The sequence below is a fragment of the Pteronotus mesoamericanus genome, unplaced genomic scaffold (genome assembly GCF_021234165.1).
Source record: "Pteronotus mesoamericanus isolate MK-2021 breed Mesoamerican mustached bat unplaced genomic scaffold, CSHL_Meso_final scaffold_1186, whole genome shotgun sequence".
NCBI classification, from domain to species: Eukaryota; Metazoa; Chordata; class Mammalia; order Chiroptera; family Mormoopidae; genus Pteronotus; species Pteronotus mesoamericanus.
This window is the reverse complement of record NW_026555302.1, coordinates 8214908-8237682: the sequence shown is the minus strand read 5'-3', so window position 1 is coordinate 8237682 and position 22775 is coordinate 8214908. Positions and strand designations below refer to the sequence as shown.

Here is a 22775-nt window from a genome sequence, read left to right as displayed (position 1 = left end):
CATAAACATACATATACTGCAAATAGAAATATAGTCAAGGAATGAGAAAATACTATCTTGCAAACTGGTACAGAATTCCTTTTCGGTAAGGAATTGTCTTTGATTAGAATAATTCCTGAGAGATGCCTAAGGAGGGGAAGTAGAGGTTTTGTATGGGTTGCAAAGAAATAACAAAAAGATCACAACATTTTCCTGCCAAAGAAATTGGGAAATATGGGAAGGAAAGAAAAGGAGTGAATGAGCGAAAGGTCAGAAGGCTCACCTTTGGGGTGCTGGAAACAGAGCAAGGAAATCGAGTTTCCGGTTTTCGGTTGGCTGCTGGAGAGCACTGCATATTTGCCATCGCTTTTTACGTGGCAAACGTCATCTGTGAATCTTCAGGAAGAGTCCGCCACACACAGCTGCCTCTCATGAATTTGGGGTGGGAGATCTAGGAGGAGGGGCTGTACCTCACCCTTGGGGCAGTGCCAAATGGAGAGAAAGGAACAGCTGCAATATACGGAATAAAGAATGGGCATTCAGCAGAAGCCAGAAATCAAACCCTGAGGTTATCAAGAGAATTTGGAGCCCTCCCAAACTGTAGGAAGTTTGGGGAGAGCATTGATTTTCCCTTAAGACATGAGATGGGGTTTCCAGGCGAATTTCCATAGACCTCAGTGTGATATCTGACTTCACAAATAATCCAGGAGCCACTGACACTGCGATTCTGCTGATTAATATTAATCACTTCTCACCATAGTGTTAGTGAAAACCCTAGTTAGAAATGATAGTGTGTGTTCCTTTTCTTGGATCCTTTGCTTTCATCATTCTATCTAATTTGTTTTTATTTTCCCCGGTGGTTCTATGTTAAATTCTAGCCATGTTAGCCACACTGATAGGTCACTGTCTGTTTGTTTGTTTTTTCCTTCAAATAGGTTAGCCAGAACAAAAAAAATTAAATTTAGGAAGTTGGTGTGGTAGAAAAAGTCTGCAAAAGCTAACTTTTAAGCAATAGCAGACAAAAACCCAAAAGTTCCTGCAGAGAACATATTCAATTCAACTAAATTGCTTATTCATTTAACTCAACAAACATTTATGTGCCAGATATTCTGCTAAGTTCTCAAACTTTAACTATGAACAAAACCCAATTACTTCTCTTGATGAGTTCACAGTCCAGTAGGGGACAAATAAAGAAATAATTACAATACACTATGGTAAGTGTAAAAGAGAGCAATAACCATGGCATTTATGAGATCGTTGAACAAAGACACTTCGTGAAGCCCGTGGGAGGGATCAGAGTTAGGGACAGCTTTTTGAATGAAGTGACAGCTGATTTGGATTTTAAAGGATATGGTGAGTTAGTATGAGAGAGATGTGAAGAAAAACTAGATTAGATTTAGGGGTTGGAGAGGTGACTGGAAGTGGAGATATGCCTTCTAGAAAGGACGGCAGAGGCAAAGGCATGAAAGGAAACAAAATGCATAGGTTACGGAGGACACTGGCGGTTTTGAGTTGCTGAAGACAAGGGTAAGAGGCAAATGAAGCCAGCAAAGAAGGTAAGGCCTAGATAACGGTGCACTCTGAATGCTATGTTAGGAAGTATAGACCTTCCTGCCTGCAATAAAGAAACATTGGGCGGTTTTAATTTTTTTTTTTTAGTATATGTTTATTGATTTTAGGGAGAGAGGAAGGGGGAGAGAAAGAGAGAGAAACATCGATTGGTTGCCTTCCATATGTGCCCTGACTAGGGACCGCACTTGCAACCTAGGTAAGTGCCCTGACTAGGATTCAAACCCCCAACCTTTTGATGTAGGGGATGATGCTCCAATCAACTGAGCCACCTGGCCAGGGTGAAACACTAAAGGGTATTAAAGCAGAAAAAAAATGACATGATAAGATTAGCGAGTTAAATAAACTTCAGTGGCTGTAAAGAGAACAATCAGAAAGGGGTTACAATGGCATCTGTGGTTGTACATATATTCGAGGTAGACAAAATAAATATTTGATAGCAAACTGTCATTCTGGTTCAGGTAAAAGATGGAGCCAGCCCCGGCAGAGGCTTGGATAGTGCAGGTGGAGAAGCGGGACCAGAGTAAGCAATGCTTAGGAAGTGAAATTGTCAGGGCGTCGTAATTGATTGGATCTGAGGAAGGAAGGAGAGAGACTATCAAAGAATTCTGTCTTGGATGACAAATACGGATAATGGGGTCACGAGCTAAGATTGTGTCTTAAGGAGGAGAAACTAATTTAATGGAAAAGATGAGTTCTATTCTAAACACGTGAAGTCCCAGGTGACTTTGAGACAGCCAGAATAAGGCAGAATAAACTAGAACTGAGGGGAGAGATCTGGAACAAAGGCACAGCACAAAGATTCACCTCTGTACGGGTAGTAGCTGAAACATTAAAGGCGCATCTGGTCGCCTAGGGAACATGTGTAGAGCGGAGCGCTGGTCAAGGGAGACTCCAGGAAGAAGCAAAGCCCAAAAGGAAGTAGAGAATGAGATGTATCCATATTGGTACATGTATTTTAACTGTTGAATAGTATTATTTTATATGAGTAAATTTATCCATTTGACACACACACACACTTTTTCTTTATTAAAACAAGTAGAAAAAGTAGAGAAGGAATGTTCAGAGATTTAAGAGAGAAGAGGAGAGCCTGGTGTCATTAAAATCAAGAGTAAATGTTAAGAAGGAGGAGGCCAGTTATGTTATAGGTAACAAAGGTATTGCAAGGGCTTGAGAAAAATAAATTTATCCACTTAGATACCATTTTGAGAACTGCTCTCATAGAGTATGACAGAGGAAGACCGCTTAAGGAGGCAACCCCCTTGAAAGGTCTAGGAAGGGAATTCAAAGCAGACAAGGTCAGCACCAAAACAGAGACTCACTGGCTACTGTTATATACAGCTATAGATGCACAAAAACTAAATTAAAATATTTACAATTCACTGAAAATACCCTATAATCAAGGAGGGTTTAATCTCAGAAATGAAACAATATTTTTTGAACTCTATTAATATAATTCACCATGTTATTCAATTAAGGGAGAACTCTATACTCGCTTCAATAAATACAAAAAGAAACATTTAATAAAATTGAATACTCACTTTATGATTTTAAAATGTCCTTCTTAGAAAACTAGAGGTAGATAAAATAATCCTTGATGTCAAAAACCTACAGCAGACCTCATGCTTAATAAGGAAACTATGGAAACGTTCCCTTTAAAGTCAGGAACAAAATGTGACAATTGTATCTATTTCACATTGTCCTGCAGATCCTAACCAAGGTGGGACGACAGGGAAAAATAAAAAAAAAGAATTGGAAAGGAAGAAACAAAACAATCACTATATGAAAATATGATGACCTACACAGAACATTCAAGACAATCTTTTGACAAGTAATCAATACTTATAAAAGTGTGCTTTAAGGTTAATGGACATAAAAATCAATGTTTAAAAACCAATAGTGTTTCTATACGACAGCAAATTCTCCTTAAACTATACATTTTGTTAAATAACAATCCGAATCAAAACAGGGTTCTTTGTGGAATTTAACCAGTTGATTCTAAAATTCACATGGAGACTTCAGAACCAAGAATAGGCAAGGCAACTTGGAAGAAGAAAAACAAGAAGCAGCAGAAACTACAAGGTGTGCTGCTAGATCATAAATAGATAAGGGGTCCAATAGAAGAGGACAGAGATGAATACACATGAGAACTTGGTATATGGTGTAGGTGAACGTACAAAGCAATGAGAAAAAGCTGGACTATTCAATAAACGGTGCTGGGTCAATGAGCTATCCAAGGGAAAAATTAGATTCTTCCCACTGTACACATAAATAAATATCAAATAGATTAAAGACTTCAGTGTGAAAGGCAGAGTAATAAAGCTTTCAGAAGGTAATAGAGGAGAATATATTCATTACTTCAGAGCAGGGAAGGCTTTTAGAAGGCATGAAGAACTTAAACAATAAACAAAAAAAAATGCTAACTTAAAATTAAATTTTTTATTTGAGAAAAGATACCATAAACAATGTTTTAAAAAACCCAGGACTAGGAGAAAATATTTGCAATTCAAATAACTGACAAAAGATATACACAGAGGGAATGTCCATAAATCAATAAAAAGAAGATAAAAATGCAATAGAATATTGCCAATGAACATGAATAGGCAATTCAGAGAAGTGAAACCCGAATTGCCAATAGCATATGAAAAGATGCTTAACCTCTCTAGAGGAAAATGCAAATTGTAAAATTGGATTGCTTTTCATATGTTAGAATGGCAAAATATAAAATTTGATAATGCTAAATATTGGCAAGGATGTAAAGATAAGAAACTCTCATACTCTGGTGATGGGAAAATACATTTTTACAAGCAACTTTTTTGCCAGTATTTTGTAGAGTAGACTAAGTGTGTACCCTGCTACATAGCAATTCAATTTCTGGACATATATCTAGAGAAACTCTTCCACATATGCACAGAGAATTGCCTTAAGAATGGTCACTTCCTTGTTTACTTTATTGTTTGCAATCATAAAAAGCTGGGGACAACTAATAATAGTGGAAAGTGTAAATTAATGGACTATTTGTATGACACAAAACTGGACAGCAGTTAAACAAATGGACTAGATCCATGAGTATCAATATAGATAAATCTTGAAAACATGATACTAAATGCAAACAGTAAAGTTCAGGATATATTATATGTATGTAAATTTCATAAAGACACAAAACAAAAAATCAACAGAAAAAATCACCAAAGAATTTGCATATACACATGTGTACATGTACCTGTGGGAAAGATATATACCAACATTAGAGTAATCGTGACATCTTGGTAGTTGGGAGAGAAAGGGATTGGATGGGTGTAAAGAGAACTTTAGCTCTATTTATAACACTTTATCTCTTTTTTCAAGATCTGAGGAAAAAATAATGACTGGGAAGTAGAGAGGTAGTAAAGACAGTGAGAATAATGTAGTTTTTTTTAAAAATGGAAAAAGGAAGAAGAAAGATTGGATGAAGACTTGAGGAGGAGGCTGAGTTGGGGATCATTCCAACATTTAAATTATGACAATTTGTAAATACATAGAGAAGTCAACAGAATTGGATAGTGACTATCTATGTAACTGACATATAAATTCTACAGAGAAGATTTTGCTACATGTGCTTTATCACATACCTATCCATTCGTTAACACATAAAACAAGTTGCAAGCATCAGTGCACTTCATTGGTTGTGCACTGGTGAATCCCTGGAAGAGGGGAGGATTTGGGGGAGGGTTTGGCTTTTGAGAAATGGGAGGGATCACTCACCTCTGAGGGTGAAGGAAAATAGGGTGCGGGGGTGGGAATGTTGAAGGAGATCTTGCTCAGAACCCTCAATTTTTCTCCTTGGAATAGAGCGCAGAAGAATTTGTTGATAATGAGAGTTGGAAGTTGACGAGGTCTTGAGGAGACAAAGATTAGGTGTATTTACAGGAGAGAATGGGAGAGGGAATTGATCAAAGACAAGGTAAAGGATTGATGGAGTCTCTGATGACCTATTGGAGAAGGAGGAGGAGAAGAAAGCACTGTGAGAATGATCCAGAATTGGTCCCCCGGGACAAGGTGCAAGGGAACAGAAGAGACTGGTGTGAGAATGTTTCAGATGAGCAGTTATTAGTCCCAGGCAGGGCAGGGGACAAAAAGAGTCTAATAATAAAATAAAGAGATCAACAGATGTGAGTTCTCATGAAATGGAGAAATGATCCCTTTGCGGAGCCACAAACTCAGAGAGAAACTTTGTTCTAACTGGGCTTGTTGGTACCACTCCTAACACAGAGACAAAGCTCAGATAAGAACAAAGTGCCTATGGCCTCTTCGAAAACTTGTGGCAGGCCTCACCACATCTCTGCTTTTTGACAGAATCTTTTTATCCAACATGGATATTAAAAAGCATATGCCAAAGTATACTTGAAGCCCATCTCTCTCACATCCATAATCCTCAGTCACTGATTAAAAGGGGTGTGCCTCTTGTCATCGATCCCATTTTACCGTGGTCCCCTTACTGGTTCAGAGCTTTCCCGCGTCCTCCGCTTGCCTCCGTGACCCCCCCTGACCCAGCCCCTCGTGCCTGTGCCCGCACACCCCTAATCTTCCTTTCCACTGAGCTGTCTGGAACCACTATTTCACTGTCAATAACAAACTCTACATACTCACTATTTCTTCGGTAATAGAAATAGGGAGTGTACTCTCCACTTCTTGCCTTGAATTAAGACGTCTCCTTCACGGCTAGGATTTGCCCTGCAAATTCCGCTGGCCGAGGCTGTTCGCTGTGTCACACGATTTTGTTCTGCTGTGCTGCAGAGGCAGCTGCGATGCCGGGCTTGGCATCTGGCTGATCCCCCCATGGCTACTTCCAGACCATCACTTTTTAATGCTCACGTAAAAGCTCAACCTTATCTTAAGGATGAGCTCCCCCTGGCCATTAGCCAATCTCCTGGTTGCTCTCTATCCCCAAAAGACTGTGAGGCCTAACTCCCAGTTCTCTTTATTGCACCTCCTCCCACCCTCCAGGGAGTGCACCATCTTAGCTTCCTAATTTTTGGAACCTGGACCCTGGTGACCTTCTCTTCCCCTCTGCTTTAGTTACCTACTTACCAGAACTACGTTCTATATCTTGTCACCACTCAGATATCACACTTCAGCAATCTTATATGTGTATTTCAATATCCCACTTTCTGACTCCCAGCTTCTAAACTTCTAGCTCTTTCCTGGCTGTCCAGCTAAGGACATCCTATTATAGACCAATGGGAAATGATCACCCCACCAAAAAAAAAAAAAATCTTCTACATGTCCTATTCTCAATACAGCAATCAAACCTGGTCAGTCATGGTAAGATATTCAGGAGCTGCTACGACCATCTTCATCCATATTTAGATGACAGATAACTAGGGATATATTTTGGATATTTTTTGTCTTTGATGAGAGTCTTAAATAGGCTTCAGCCATTTTAACTGATACCTTGACACCTTTATTATGCATGAGGCCAAATGAAAATGGGCTAGTGTAGCCTCCACGTGCTGATCAATTATGATAATATTGTTCCCAGCATAATATCAGGACAGCAGAATCATTTTAAAAGCCTCTCTTCTGGCATCATTTGGCTTTGTTTTTTTTTTTAATTGTATCTTTTGAGGACTCATTAGAACCACAAAACTAAGGAAGCGATCATTTTCTTTGGCTAGAGTGAATAACTTGGTGTTTCTATAGTTACCAAAAGAACACAGAAATTACTTCACTAAAGATCACCCCCTTCAAAGATTGTGTTAGTTAATAGATGGTTGGTGCTGTGTATTCCAGGCTGAGCTGGTTTAATCAAAAGATATGGTGGTGTTTGGAGCGCTGGCAAAAGCATGAGCAAACAAAAACTCACATAAAAATTTTAAGAGTTTGACGTTTGCCATTCCTAAAACAAGTTCTGTAGTGCTCATCACTAAAAAAAAAAAAAAAAAAAAAAAAAAAAAAAAACCCCAAAAAAACTTTGTGGCTTCTTCCAGCACTGTACAATTTTTTTTAAAAATTTACATGGCATGAGGAGGCACCTTATTATTTTTAGGGCTTCGAACCTCCAAAGGTTTTAATTAGGCCCTGATGTCAGGGGCCCTCTGGTTCCATCTGAGAGTTTTTATTCCTTTTGCATTTCAGTAGTTGAATGCTGAGGTGAGGTCATTATTTGGAGAAGCGTTGCCAAGAAGGAGTGTCTGGTGTAGGTCTCTTTGTCTCTGGCCTGTTCCACTGCTTTCCCAAACAATATTGTCATTGGTTGGAACAAACAGTGACCTCCTCTTAGGGGACATGGGTACTCATAAAACCCAAGAAGATTCCTATGTCTTTCTCGGTACCAATGAATGCCTAAGATCAAACAGTATCTAATTTAAATCACTATCAAATGTTGCCCCATGGAGAATGAGAGATCCCTAAGCTTTCTGCATCCACCTCAGCTTCCCTGTTTAGAATACTCAGTTCCTTTCTACCTGACCTGCTTCCAAACTTCATTCATGCTGCGGCTTTGGTTTTTATCTAACTTCTTTCTATCCAGAATGCAGTGGAATGAATGGCAGCCACCCAACCACTTGAGGCCTGCTAGCCTAGGCTCTTGAACAAAGAGACTGAGGAAGTAAGGAAATAGTTCCTGTTCAATACAGACCCCTTCTAGGGAGTAGGGAATATATTTTCTTTTATTGCATTAGATTCTGCTGAAGACTCAGGATGCAGGATGCTCTCTTGATGAGGGACAGACAAGGTTGAAAAGGGGGACATACTGAGCAATGAGGAACAGCTGAGAGCTACAAAGATAGGGCTGTACTCATGTATAAATAGAAAAGTTGCTGCTATCCTGATGAATCAGACCAGATGTTTCTCTGATGTCTCTGTTTTGTCCTTTGGTTTAAAAAAAAAAAAAAAAGGAAAAGTATAATTTTGCTAAAATTATATGTGAGGCCAGGAATGTGGCATAAATGCTTTAAGCTTAAATAATATATAAAGAAATAAAATTACTGAGGAAACCTCTATTAACAACAAAAATAAAGGACTGAAAAAAGGCAGGAAGCAAGCAATTTGTTGATAGGGCTGATGAATTGAGATTCAGGTCTGAAGTCTAATCATTCCTCTGTCACTAGTCGTGTGAACCTTGGGCAAGCCATGTCATTTTCCTGGGTCTAGATATGTTTATTTTCTTAAGTGGGGGAGGGGTGGGAAAGAAAATGGGGGTTGCATGGCTGGGTTTTATTAAATTGATTATTTTAGTGTCTTTTGCAGCTCCAAACATCTAGAATCCAACCAAGTATTCCTTTCCAGTTTAATTTGTTGTTTCCTGGCTTCTGCTTTCATTGAGGGGTTGATATGTGAAGGACATTGTGGGGGATAATACAAGGTCCCTGCCTTCAAGATGCTTATTTCCTAACAGTAGATATTGGAGATACACAAGGGACTATATCGCAATATGTTCTGTGATTGGTTCCAGAAGACAGATAGGAACAAAAGCCAAGGGAACTCAGAGATCACTGCCAGCTTGGAGATAGGAAATGACTTGCTGGTGGCCAGCAGGGGGGCGGAGGGGGGAGGGGGAAGGGGGAAGGGCATAGGCATTTGATGTGAGGTGGGGTGAGGGGAGGGTTCGAAGGTTGATGGGTTTTGCGCAGAGATGATGGAAAGGATGTTTCTCAAACAAGCCGAAGCAAAGGGCAAGGAAAGTGCTGGATGTGTTTGGGGATCAGTGAACCATTTGGGTTTGCTTAGCACAAGCAATGAGCAGGGTAGAAATGGTGGTTTGGGACCACATTTGGAAGGCCCTTTTAATTTCAGTAGAGTATGTATTTTACTTAGGAGGCAGCGGGGAGCTGTTTTTCGAGTTTGGATGTGACCTGGTCGGAGCTGTTTCAGGATAATTCACCTCCAGAGGAGTGTAGGACGAACTGGAGGTGGAGAGGCCTCAGGGGAAGGAGGACAGTTAAAAAACGAATGCATCACCCTTGTGAAAGCGAACAAGGCCACAGCTGGGATGGCATCAGTGGGACTGGAAGCAGGGTTGTCCTTTGCAAGCTGGGGTGGGGGGAAGGACGCAACGGTAACTCCATGTTTAAGCACCTCGAGACAGAACCGTCTACTTCCACTAATATCGTGAGGAAAGTCAAGGAGGGACGGGTGTTTGGGCAGGGAAAAGGGGAAAAGAGTTTACCTTCTTACGGTACGGGCAGCATGTCTTAGTGGATATGTTGAACGTTACAAACTCCTGACTGGACCTCAGTACTGTAGATGGGGCCAGACATGGGTATTCTCAAAGTCAATGTCACCCAAGCGAGAGCTGAAATTGTAAAAGTGAATTGATTAGCAGGGAATTGGAGAAAGAAGCGGGAGGAAGACACACTACAGGATCTTGAGAATTGTCTAAGTTCTTCCATTATGATGGACTGGACACAGTTAATGTTATAGAAAACAGCAGTGGGCAAAAGGAGGTTTACAGCTGCAGCGTGATTTTTTTTTTGAGTTAATGAAGCCATGTAGTAATCATAACCTGTGTGTCTTTTTCCGTACAAACAACTGTAAGCCTATTTTTGCCCACCCTTGTCCAAGCAAGAGAATGCTGTGTCATTGTGTCCAAGTGGAAAGGGAATATTGAAAGGGAGAGGCTGGTGAACCACAGTTTAAAAATTGCATTACTGCTCGGGGGATTAGCTGCTTATGGGTGGTGTCTAGGTACCTTAGAGGCCATTGGCTGTAAGAAAATAGGCAAGAGCCTTTGTGATGAGGGAAACTCTTATGTGTGTATGCTTTCTGACAAATAAACAGAGGAGAATGTAGGACCCACACCTGGTCTTCAAGCTGTGACAGCCAAGATTTCAAGTCCTCATCTCTCCTTAATGATGACAATGTGTGTACTAAGAATCCAAGGGCCTCTGTCTTTCTTTTGGAAATCTCAGATTATAGACAGGCTTTTTCTTTTCTTTTTTCTTTCTTTCTTTCTTTTTCTTTTTCTTTTTTTTTTACAGACTATTACCTGGGGAATTTATTATTATTTTTCTTCTCCCCAGGTTTTAGTTCCCACTAGCCCTGAGTCTTGGGGTTGATCCTTGGGGTTGAATTCTAAGGATCATAATTATGTAGAACACCTCTGAGGCCTTAGTGTCTAAAGCTCCAGGGGGGAGTGTAGGCAAAAATGAGACTTTATTTAGCTCTATTGTAGTTCACATACAAGGGCCTGTTTGCAAATACAATGTAGATGAAGTCTTTATCAGGCAAGGATTTATCTGCACAATAAGATCTGGGATTACACCAGGGAGATACCCTGTATAAATCCAAGTAGGATTATAACTGCCTCCCAACAATGCAAATTGGTTCATCATTTTAATTTTTTTGTTTTTCTTCAACATTTTTCTAAAGAGATAATGAAACCAGACAAGTCGATGTTTGTGCTGCCTGTCACTACCAGAACTGATAAGTAGAGACAAGGATTGAATCTGTATGCGTGTTTTATTCAGATGGTTGTGGATCCAGAAGGCTGGGGGGAGAGGGGCGGCGGGGCACCTTTGCACTTCGGAAACTGTCTTAACCTCTCATTTCAGACCAATCTTTTTATAAGGAGAAGAGAGGGTAGGTAAAAGGTTTGGGAAAAAGGTTGTTTGGATAAGAGTTGCAGTCCAGAGGGAGATTTTCCTTGTACTTCTTTATCTGTTGATCAACAATTCCCCGGATCCCAGTGGCTCAGATACTATCCATGGCTTGCAGACCCTCTGGGGCACAAAGGTCGAATTGCTTGTGGACATTTAGGAGTCCTGGGTCATGCATTCCACTCCCTGGAATAACAGCTTTCCACGTGCATTAATTACTTAAGTCTATCAGCTGAGGCTAACATCTTTAACTTTTGAGTTCCTCTATCAATAATAATTTGAAAAAAACACAAAATATTTACTTTCGGCTTCACAAGTGTTAGAACAACTCTATTTACCAAGGGGTGAAGGGGATTCTTGAAGCATTCAGATCCATCAGTGAATTAAAAAATTAGAAAACTAGGGTTTTAATTTGTCTGCTAACGAGCTATGTTTAGGTAGGTTGCTTGACAGAATTGTGTTTCTATTTTTTCCATTGGCTAAATGGCGGTTATAAAAATAATGGTTTTGTTTATCTCATAGAATTACTGTTCAGGTGGTTAAACTACTTTCTTTTGAAACTCTGAACATCAGGTAAATTCCAGACATACTATTACTTAGGCAATTGGATAACCACTGCAGCCGGTCAGGGGTCAGGATAGGGATGTGAAGCAGGGACCAGGATTTGGAGACTCTGGATGAAGAAAGTAGGATTGATTACCAGGAGTTGGCAGAAGCTTTCTCTTTAGCCCAAGAATGGCTGATGTCACTGAGAGAGTAAGCTTAAAAACAGGAACAAAAACCCCTGTTTTATATATCACTCCTAAAGCTGCTTTGAGATAATTGCTTGGGTAAATCAATTCCTTGTATATCCACTAATAAAGAGACACTCAGATTTGTACATCTGATGCCCATTATTCATTTGCTCTCTGACTTCTCTTACCATGACTTCAACAGTAATTTAGTATAAATAAAAATGCCAGCCCTGTGCAATGCTGGGTCCTGTAATCTCCTAGCCTCAACATTTTCCTTGTCCACTCAAGCACTGAAAAAAATACAATGGTTTAGACTTGGAAGTCTGACTATAGAGTCAGATAGTAAGAAGTCAGGGGTCTAGATATTGGAAATGACTACTCCAAATAAATCACCAAGCCACATATGACCAAGCTTAACCACAAAAGGTTCTTGAGAGAATAGAGTTGAAGTAACCATTATCATTGAGACATTGCAGATCCACCTGCACTGGTGGTTAATTTGCCAGGTAACCTGACTGTTCCTCAGTTTCCTCACCTGTTAAACAAGATGTAGGGTGAGATTACCTCTAAGGTCACTTCCTGCTTAGAAACACTGTTACTCTAAATAAGAATCTGGAGAAAATTACAAGTGCTCCTTATAGCTCTTGATAAACTCAAATAACACGCAAGAATACCACAGAACCAGAACATGAAAATGTCCCCTTGTAGACCAGTCTCTGTGCAAAGTCGGGAGAAATGAGGGAAAAATGCTAAAGAAAATCCTCCAAAAAGTTGTAAAAAAAGAAAAAGAAAAGAAAAAAGAAAAACAACCCAAAAAACATGTACTTGTGGAATTCCTTTTCCGTTTCAGGTAGCCATGTTCAAAAAACACTGTTGAAGACCTACTGTGTACAAGGCACTAAGCTGTTATTTTCAATTTCACCAGCAATCTCTTAAACCTGAACTAGTGAATACCGCCTTGGGTGGGCATAAAATTAAAGCCAAGATCAACGGAGACAGAATCTACAAATAGACCAAAAATAAAATGCAAGTGACCTCATTAGAGGACAAAAAGCCAACATGTTGCACAAAGATCAAAGGCAAAAATAAAAAAAGGAACATGTTTGGTTAAAACTGGGCTTTTGAACAATTCCTCTGCTTGCGAGGCCCGTCCATCCATCCACACCACACTTCTTAACCATGCTATTGTAAACCGAGGACAAGGCCAGCTCCAGCGCGGACAGGGCGCGGAGCGCCGATCCCCACAGATCTCCCAGCCCCGGACCGCGCTGCCAACTTTCCTCTCCGGGAAGGAAGGCGTTTCTCCCAGGGCGACTGTAAAATAAAACAGCCCCTCCAATCCTTCACCCAATAAGAAGTATCGGTTTAAATACATAAATACAAAATAGATGCATAAAAGGAAAAGGGTGGGAAGAGGGGAAAGGGAAGCTCTTTTTCTGTCTTTTTAAATTTCCCGCACCCCTTTCCCTCTCCGCCTCCCACGCCGCCTCCACTTTAGGCTTAAGCAGCTGCTGGGGAGACCCGGACCACGCACGGCAGGGCGGTCGCGGAGAAAGTAATTGAAAAGGAGGCGGGACTGGCCGGATGAATAACTCGGTGTCCGATTTCTCCTGCCTTCGGCGGCGGTTCCTCCTCCGCTTCATTACTGGATTGCACACGCGGCCCGGCGCTCGGCCCTCGATTGCTCCGGCCTATCACCCTGGGATGCCGCCTGCCGCCGCCACCGCCGCGGCTGCCGGGCTGGTGAGATCTGCGGCGGCGGCGGAGCCGGAGCCGGAGCCGGAGCCGGAGCCGCGACGGCAGCCGTGGCCTGAGAGTTAGGGGGGGGCGGGCCAGCTCATTCCTGGGGTGGGGGCTGAGGGCAGGAGGGCGAGAACCCGGGGCCACCGCCCCCCTCCGCCTTCAGGCTGAGGGAGCGGACACTCGGAGCCCCCAAGGCGGCAGCGGCAGCGCGAGCCGGTCAGAGGGGGCGGCCCCTGGCGGCGACGCCCCCAGCCCAGCCCTGCCGGCCCCGCTCCATCCCCAGCCCGAGCCCGCTCCAGCCGCGGGAGACGCCGGCCGGGGTTTAGGGAGGCGGCTCCGAGGGGGCTGGCGGGCGAGCCGCCCCTCCCGGGTTCTTCCTCGTCCTCTCCCGGGAGGGACCCACACCTGAGCCCGGACGCACCCCCGGCCGGGGCCACGCTGGATCCGCCTCTCGGCCTGGGTCCCGCCCGCCGGCTGCAGGTGGGCTGCAGCGCCGGAGCCGCGGACAGTGGGCGGCGGGGAAGGTGAGCCGCGTCCGCGCCGGCTGCCGCTCGGTGCCTGCCCCGCCGCGGCGCTCTCCGCCTCCCCTTCCCGCAGGCAGGGCGCGGAGCCGCGCGCCCGCCCCGCCGCCGCCGCCTCGTCCCTCCGGGGCACCATGGAGCTCTCCCCGTCGTCCGGAGGAGCCGCGGAGGCGCTGTCCTGGCCAGAGATGTTCCCGGGACTGGAGTCCGACTCGCCGCTACCCCCGGAGGAGCTGGACGCGGTTGTCCCAGTCAGTGGGGCCGTGGCTGGTGGCATGCTGGATCGGATCCTCCTGGAGTCAGTGTGCCAGCAGCAGAGCTGGGTGCGGGTGTACGGTAAGGACCGCGGGCCGTCGCAGAGGCCGGCGTTTCTCCTCTTGGCTCGGGCTGAAATGCATTCCCTAGTTAGCGTCAGCCCTGCTCGCAGTTCCCATCCAGTCTAGGTCAGTGTCCCACGTCCCTTTTTGTTCTGGGGCGCATTTCTGACAAGTTCCTCCCGACGAGCCCCTTGGGTAGCGAGCTGTGCCTCAGTGTGGTCTTTGGACCCGTTCAGGCACCTGCAGTAAGTTTAAGGTAGTGTTGGGCCCTTCAGACTTAATTCTCAGGTGATGACTTAGGGAACTGTCACCCGATCCTCAAGAAGGTCTGATGGAGCACACCATGCAGTTAAGGGAACGGTATTCCATTTCCTTCTCTTGATTGAAGCGAGGCTGGACACCAAGATATTATGAAAAAGCTTAGCAAAAGTCTGTATTTGGGGGGAAAAGACCTAATCTGTAACCTCTTTCTGAACCTCACTCTCCAAAGACAACCGCTTAGACCAAGGGGTGTGGACTGTTTCGGATTGCACTATTGTTTGGGGTTCTCTTTGTAAAGTGACTGGGTGGCTACTCAGCAAGTTAAAAGTGATGAACACACTGAAACTTTCCCTTTCTGCATTCCCGGTAACCACCTCTTTAATTAAAACGGAATGAAGGGATCCTATTCGGGTGAGCCTTGTGGCAGCATTAAAACCCTGCAGCTCTTGAAAACTCATAGCCTGAGGATTTATAGCCTGACATTCAGGACTGAGCATTGGCTTCCCCAAATATTGAAACCTCAGGATGTTTATCACTTAGTTCACATGAACACAGAAGGCATTAGTCATGTGGCTGAGTCTAACAGCAAACTTGAAGCACCTGGGGTCGAACACAATGGTAAGATGTTATGTCCAGCTATGCGCTTCTAAGTCTGTAGCGACTGAGTGCATCATGCTTGCTTTTTTCATACTGCTGAACAGGGTGTGTGTTTTCTATTCAGGAGCGACCAAGACTTAGAAGTTTGTCTCTCTAGATATTTCTGTTGATTTGAAGACATCAAGTCTATCACTATGGAAAAAGATCACAGAGCTAAGAGTCCAGAGAGTTGAAGTTTTGTCTCAGTTCACCACTAAGTGGCTATGTGATTTGGGGCATCAGGTCACTTTTTGAACCTCTGATTTCTTCATCTGTAAAACGAGTGCATTGGATTGAATAATCTCTTAACGGCCCTTTCAGTTCAAAAAAATCCAGCAGTTCCCATAACCGATTCTTAAGGATATATATAGGTACCACTTTGTATTTTGCTTGATGTGTTTCTTGATGTTATTCTAATTAGCTGAAAGAATTAAAGCAAAGTAGTGGGAGATGATGCAAAGTCACCCGGTTCATTCTCAGCAGATTAAAAATTGTGGTGCCTGATTTCCCATCCACCTCCCTATCCCTCTTAGGCGACAGTTTATAGCAGAGGTTGATGAGAATCTGAAAATAAGCTTGAATTAGAGTACATAGTGTGCTGACAGCATTTTCCCATTCTAGCCTTTTTCCTATCCTTGCACATTTCTTTGGCATATTGTTTTTATATGAAGTTAGAAGGTAATGGCTCTGTTACTGCAAGAATAGGTACATATCATAATTCAGTATTGCAGTCCCAAAACTATTCTGTCTGGGTTTTCTAGACCTAGGTTAACTATCATTATTTGCATGTAACCCATAAAAATATGTGCTTGTTTTTGGAGTCCATTCCTAGGGCTGGATTTGCGGGGTATATGTATGTGTGTATGTATTCTTAAATATACGTACATATACACATATATATTCCCTGTCTCACACATAGTGTGCATTTCAGCATCAGGTTGCAGACTTTCTTTTGTCCTGTAACTTTTCTGTCTTCCCTATCGCTTAATCAGAAGTTATTCTTATTTATTGTTTAAAACTGCTACTTCCCTTCCTCTAAAGCAGCTCATCCTGGATACTACTTTGTTGTCTTTAGTTTGATGTAAATATTTCAGAACTCTCTGAATAATGGTTGGCTTTTCTATCTTCTTAGATAGTTTTTAAGTTATTGTATAACTCTTTGACAAGCTTTGCAGTAAAAATGACAATGTAGAAAATCAATCTGAAAAACACTAGTTTATGTTGGGGTTCTTGTTTATTTGTTTGTTTGGGGCGTTCGAAGTCCTGATTGTTTTTGGAACATCTGGATTCTTTCACACAACTTAAAGAGACTTTGATGAGTGTCATCGATTTTTTTTTTTAAAAAGAAATCCAGAAACTGGGAAACCTAGTCTGGAGTATAAAACAGGGGGTTGAGAACTTGGTTTTTCATTCTGGCTTTGCCACAAATTGGTTGTCTAACTTTGGGCAAGTAATTTTAACTCTGTGGGTCTAAGTTTCTATGTAAAATGTGGAATCTGGAGTAATTGGTATCTGTGGTCCCTTTTAGCTTTAGAGTTGCCTGATTCTATGTCCTGCCCTATTATTTTACCTACACTGGCCTACCATTTCCAGCCTGACTGTTTGGGGAGGGCATCGGGCAAGCCCTTAATGCATTTAAATTATTATTGTCAGAGGATCCTGGGGGTCACTTTTATCAAAAGGTCAATGAACTGAGTCTTGAAGGAAGGAATGCTGAGGGCAGATGTATATTTGTCTGGAATGTTTTCATAAGATAGGAAGGTGCCGATGAGGGTCTTGCTTAGGTCTAGCTCCTTCAGTTTTGAGACCTAACCTAGAATAGCCATGTGGGTTTAGGATAGGGTACAAAATAAGGAGCTGTAGTAAGTGTTGCTGGCTTCTGGCTGTGGTTCACATCCTCGGCAGAACACTTATGTCTGAAACCAGTATGCAAACAAACAAAAAGAATACTCCTCCCAGAAGATAATCTTAACAGAAACTTTTTGAAACATATTTCATTAGTTTGCTTCACAGAACTCCAAGACTAGGCACTGTTTTAAGTTTGCTCTTGGCAAGTTGATTGTATACACACACACACACAGATGCACACATACATAATCCTCAGAGTTGTGTGTATTGCCATGATTGCCAAGCTTTTTGGGGGTATGTTCAGAGCCTTTATAATAGGTGGATCTGTATTTAGAACAGAAATGCACATCTTTGAGACACAGCTAAGAGAAAAATTTATTCTGTCTTTGCCTTCATTTTATTTTAGTTGTAAAATGTTTCATTTGTTGTATTTCAGTATTACAATTAGTTTTGCCCACGCCCTGTCAAGACTTTAACATTTTTGACACCAAGGAGTCTGTCTTGTTTATCTTTGCGTTCCTCTCTTGCCACCCCCTTCATTGTCACCGTGTCAAGCAGATTGGTACCTTGCTCACAGTAAGTCAGTGTTTGTTGAATGTTGATCCATCTGTCCTTTGACCATTCAGATCTCCACCTGACTGATTGCATGGGTGGTAGAGTAGCTTAAACAAAGGCATGCCACAAACAGCTAAATATGGATGCAGAATCCAAGAGCATCAAATGCAGAACATTTTTCAGATATTTATAGCCTCAAAGCAAAGTCAATTGGCTGAAAAAGCTCACCAGGCTAGCAAGAGGAAACAGGAGCAGCAAAGCCAGGCTCGCTGTCTGTGCATTCTGGTAAACAATGAGAACATTAAAATTAACTACTTTACCATGAACAGAGGGTGAGTGTAGGACACCCTTCGGGAGACACCGGTCTGTAGTGTGCCTGCACTGGGGCGCCACACTCGTCAGTGTGGCAGGCCTGCAAGTGTACGCACAGGAGAGCTCTGGGATAGTGGGACAGAGAATATGGTTATCGCAATAAAGCGATCACAGGAAATCATACAGTTTTTAATTTTAATAATATCAGTAGGACTAGTCTAATATATTCAGTTAATACAGTACATAATATCAACATTATTGGTAACCACTAAGCTAGTATACAGCCTTGTTGTTTATTAAAGTTTCTAAAGGCTGGTGCTATTTCAGCAAGCAAAAGAAAAAGAATTAATTATACCATATCAAATACCATATAATACTAGACATGACAGTGGGAATTTGGTAGGAATTCTTATGAACTGGATACGAGTTGATGGGGGCAGAAGTTTTACCCCTGGTAGTTTAAACAAATACTATTGTTTATATTTCAGGGATTAAGACAAAAGATGTGATATATTTTGTTGCACTTTTAGAGACTGTGTCTTTATATTTACTCATAATGTTGCAAGCAGTAACAAGCCCAGGAAGTTGTTTCATTTTGGTCCTCTGTGAATTTGATGTGACAAACTGACCTTATACCAAAATGTTCTTCACACAACTGACTTTGAATATTCTTAGCAAGTCACTCATTCCTACGTGTCTTAAATATGAACCCTGTGGTTTCCGTTTTGTTTTAATGTGTAAATGAATGATGCTGCTTAGTCAAGCCAGACTGGAAGTTTTGTACGCTCGAGCCCATTACTTGCTAGAAGGAAATCAGTGAATGTTTACCCAGTACATCCCCAAACATGTTTATGCTATTTAAGTGTTTTAATTTCCTCAAATACTGTTCATTGAACTTTACAAATGAGTATTAATACTTCAGGGATTCTTGGGATCTTAAGCTTGAGTCCAGTACTTAGCATGTGACTTTGACTGTGAATATTGACACAATTTCCCCTAAACTCCAAATACATTTTAGATACATTCATTAGGAGCAGACAGTTCTTCACTGGAATAAGAGAACTTTCAAAAATGCCTAGGCCTAGACTGTTTATTTTAAATTATATTGACTTCAGTTAGCCCCTTTTTTCTTCCTTTGAGAGATAATTTATATATCATTTAAATCATGTGTTCTATTAATGTTCGCAGATGAAGGATAATTTCCTTTGTGACATCATAGTATTTTTCTATCCTCTGTCATGTTGGTTTATTGCTATTTTATTTTCAAAGAATAAAAATATTTTTGAAGAAGGAAGCTATACATCTGCAATCTCTTTTCAAAAGTATTTGCACTAGGGTGTTTCAGAATTTTTTTTTTAAATTTTAGAAAATATGGTATACATACCATGACATTAGCCCCCTAGTGGGGTCTGGAGCGACATTCAGGAATCAGTCATGGTAATATTTCTGCAATTAAACAAATGAATATTCACACTGAGTGTTTAGTATAAAGACTGTAAATAGTGTTATGTTAGTGCTGGTCAGATTTTACTGCTAAAGAATTTATGAAATAAGGATTTTTCAGAGCTTTTTAGATTCAGGAGTTGCAGGTATGAAATTGAGGTTCTGTACAAATTTTCTGACTTAAATAATATGAAGTTCTGGAATGCCCCTATGTATTTAAGAATAGTTTGTTTATAAGGATTTCCTTTATATTTTTTAGATAATAAAACTCAGTGCCTACACTTTAAAAATGATGCACAGTTGTGTCCTATTATGGTGAATGAAATAAATGTCTCTGATTTGCAAAGGAAAAGGGATTCACACGATAAAGAAAGTAGGCTTTACTGAGATTACTAAGGAAATAAATGATGGCAAGGCAGTGGTTTCTAATGCTTTGTTTCATTAGGAAGAAGGATGAGGAAAATTGAAGCAGAGCGTTTATGTAATTGTTCTTTGCAGGTTGCTCTCTTTAGTAGCACAAAGTGATTTGATCACCTTTTAAGTAGGTGAACCACAAAAAAAGCATTCAACTAATGACTGAGTTAATCCAGAAAAAATTCAGTGGCTGCTCCCTTGTCCCTCCCTGTTGGAATCACTTGTAAGTAACCAGAGAGGTGTTCGGTCTTGTTAACCAGGAAGGAGGGTCTGAAGCGGGCGGAGGGCACTGCTGAAGTTGCTTCCTGGCTTTGGCAGAGGGATAATTGCTCTCTGATGTTTGTAAAAACACCTTTCTTCCCAAAGGCTATCAAGTGCTTCTCAAGGCCTGTAGGTAGAGTATCCTTTACACATTTAATGGAGTTTATTTTCTAGGGAGAAGGCAGCCTTCAGGGAGTACATGACACAGAAATGGTAGGAAAGGCAGCGAGATGTCCTAAGGCCCAATACAGTGGTGTTGGTGGGCATACTGTAAAGAGAAAAAGAAATAAAAATTGAGTGCTTGAAAGCATGATGACACCTCATTTGCTAGATGGTCATACAGAAGTTATCATCTTCCTTATCTTACAGCAGGGTTCAGACGCTCGGAGTTACGTTCCCTTTCCAAGTGTTGGTTACATTAAGTAGTTGTCTGCATATACTTTGCTCATAAGGATCCAACTTAGATCCTGACTGCATTCTTATTTCTCCATAAATTGTCTTCAGCATTGCTCAGATTCTGTCCACGTGGTGTCATTTTCAGTAGGCTTTCTGAAAGTACTTCCTGCCGCACTCCTGAGTCTAAAAGGTGGGTAAGACTTGCAAATGATATTTGGAAAAGTGAAAATTTTGAGAGGAAAATATTTAACATAAGGTAAGAAAACAAAGTTCAGAAGCGTAGTGCAAAAAGTTAAAAAGAAACTTTAAAGTTGATAGTCCTACATATTCTCCAAAACAATGCTGTAAGTTTCCTCACTAAGGAAACTGGCTCAGGGGAATTTTACTTTATTCCCCAAATTGGAGACAAATTCCACAGTTTGTCAGGATTAGAACTCAACCTCAGATTCCCCAGCCTCCTGTCTGAGCTTCTGGATCTCACTGCCTTCCCTTGGGGAGGTGGCCTTTCAAAGCTGGAGGTCAGGAACACTGGACACTGAGAAATACCAGACTGTTAGTTTCACGGTCTTTAAGGGAAATGCTGGAAGTTCCATTACCTAGGTAACGGAAAACAAAAGTGGGCCAAGCACCCAGAACGTAGCAGGATGGGCGCAATCTCACAGTGATCCGTGCGAGGTGGACGAGAGCACAGAGGAGCTCTCGTAACGTTTGCTTTGCTTGCCTGGGTTCTTTATCCATCAATTCTGGATTCTGCTCCTGGAAGTGATACTTTAGGGAAATGTGAATGTTTTATTTACGATGCTTAGAACCCTGGATAATACCTAATAATGTTCTACCTTTCCTTTTTATTTCTAACCTCTTTGATTCATGCCATTAGAAAATTAATACCATTTTCTCTAATTATGAATTAACCCATGAATATGATTTGAATCACAGGACAATCCAAAGAAAATGAAAATCACCTATAATTCTACCATTCAGAGATAAATATTCTTTTAATATTTTATTTTATTCTAGTCTTTTCTAGGTACAGATGTACTTTTCTGTACATATTTGGTATCATACCATATATATTTTATATCCTGTCTTTTTTCTAACAGTGTATTTTCTTATGTTTTTTTGAAAATGTTTAAAATTTTTCAAATATATTTCTATTTTTAAATATAATTTGAAAAATAGGTAATATAACTTCCATTTTTCAAAATTCAAAAGGTATAAAATGGTATTTGTGAGTGTAACTGAACAAAAAAAAAAATGGGGGTTTGGCTGCCTGTTGCCACAAAAACCAAACTCACGAGGCAGATGCTGGTGCCAAAGGAAAGAGGTTTTATTCAGGTGCCGCGTCATCTGGGAAGATGGCGGACTCCTGCCTCAGCGCCCACCTTCTCAGCAAGACCAAGGCAAAAGCCAGTGTGCAGAGTTCCTGCTCCGATTTAAGTTACAGTCCTTTGGAGCCCACAGGAGACTGCTGAGTGGTCACCATCCCCATCCAGGTAGCTTTGCTTGTCTGTGGCTGCTGTTTATTTCAGGCTGCTCCTGGAGCCTGCAGGTGGAGGCCACACGGCCACCGGCCCTGTGGCGGCTAGGGCCACGCGGTCGCGAACTCCAGTACGTGAATGCACCGGCTAGTGCGCCACCAGGTGGGCGGGAGAGAGCGGCCCTCCTGGAGGCCATGGCTGTGCGGCTGCTAAGGCCCCGTGGCCCACGGAGCGAACAGATGAGCACACAGGGCGAGTTCAGGTCACGAGCAAGAGTGAGTCTTTGCTCCCCGGGGATTATAGTAGCTTGTGTGGGGGACAGGCCAGATGCTTTCTCACAGTGACCATCTTCCCAGACTGTCTCAGGCTTCATGTAGGACCTCCTCCCAACCAATCCCCTCTTTCCCCAGGCGAGGCTGACAGGCCTCTGTGGTCCAGCACCTCCCCTGCACCATTTTGACTTTTATGGCCCACGTGCCTGCCCTTCCCTGGTCCCACCGCCAATGTGGTACTGGGATGGGGTGGGGAAAAGGGCTTTTTCCTCTATTGAGGAACCTTGCCAGCTTCTCCTACTCATGCCCTGTCCATTGATATTTCCAGCTTTCTGTCTACTCAGTGTAAGAACTGCCCCCACCCGCTCCCCGCAGCCTTCTTGGACAATGGGGGAGACCCCTCTGCTCCAGGCTGTCTGATGGTAACTTGAGGTCTCTCACGCCTCCCCTCTCACCCC

At 42.1% G+C, this 22775-nt stretch overlaps 1 protein-coding gene across 2 annotated transcripts in view; it reads left to right on the top strand.

The window, feature by feature from the left end:
- The first annotated feature begins 14061 nt into the window (after positions 1-14061).
- Positions 14062-22775, top strand: part of RASAL2 (RAS protein activator like 2) — a 272437-nt gene continuing 263723 nt past the window's right edge. The window contains exon 1 of one of the 2 annotated variants that reach the window (XM_054587721.1): positions 14062-14460. In XM_054587721.1, coding sequence (XP_054443696.1) covers positions 14259-14460 — 202 coding nt within the window. In that variant the 5' untranslated portion in view covers positions 14062-14258. The remainder of the gene's footprint in view (positions 14461-22775) is intronic. The other variant, XM_054587720.1, reaches the window with a different exon arrangement.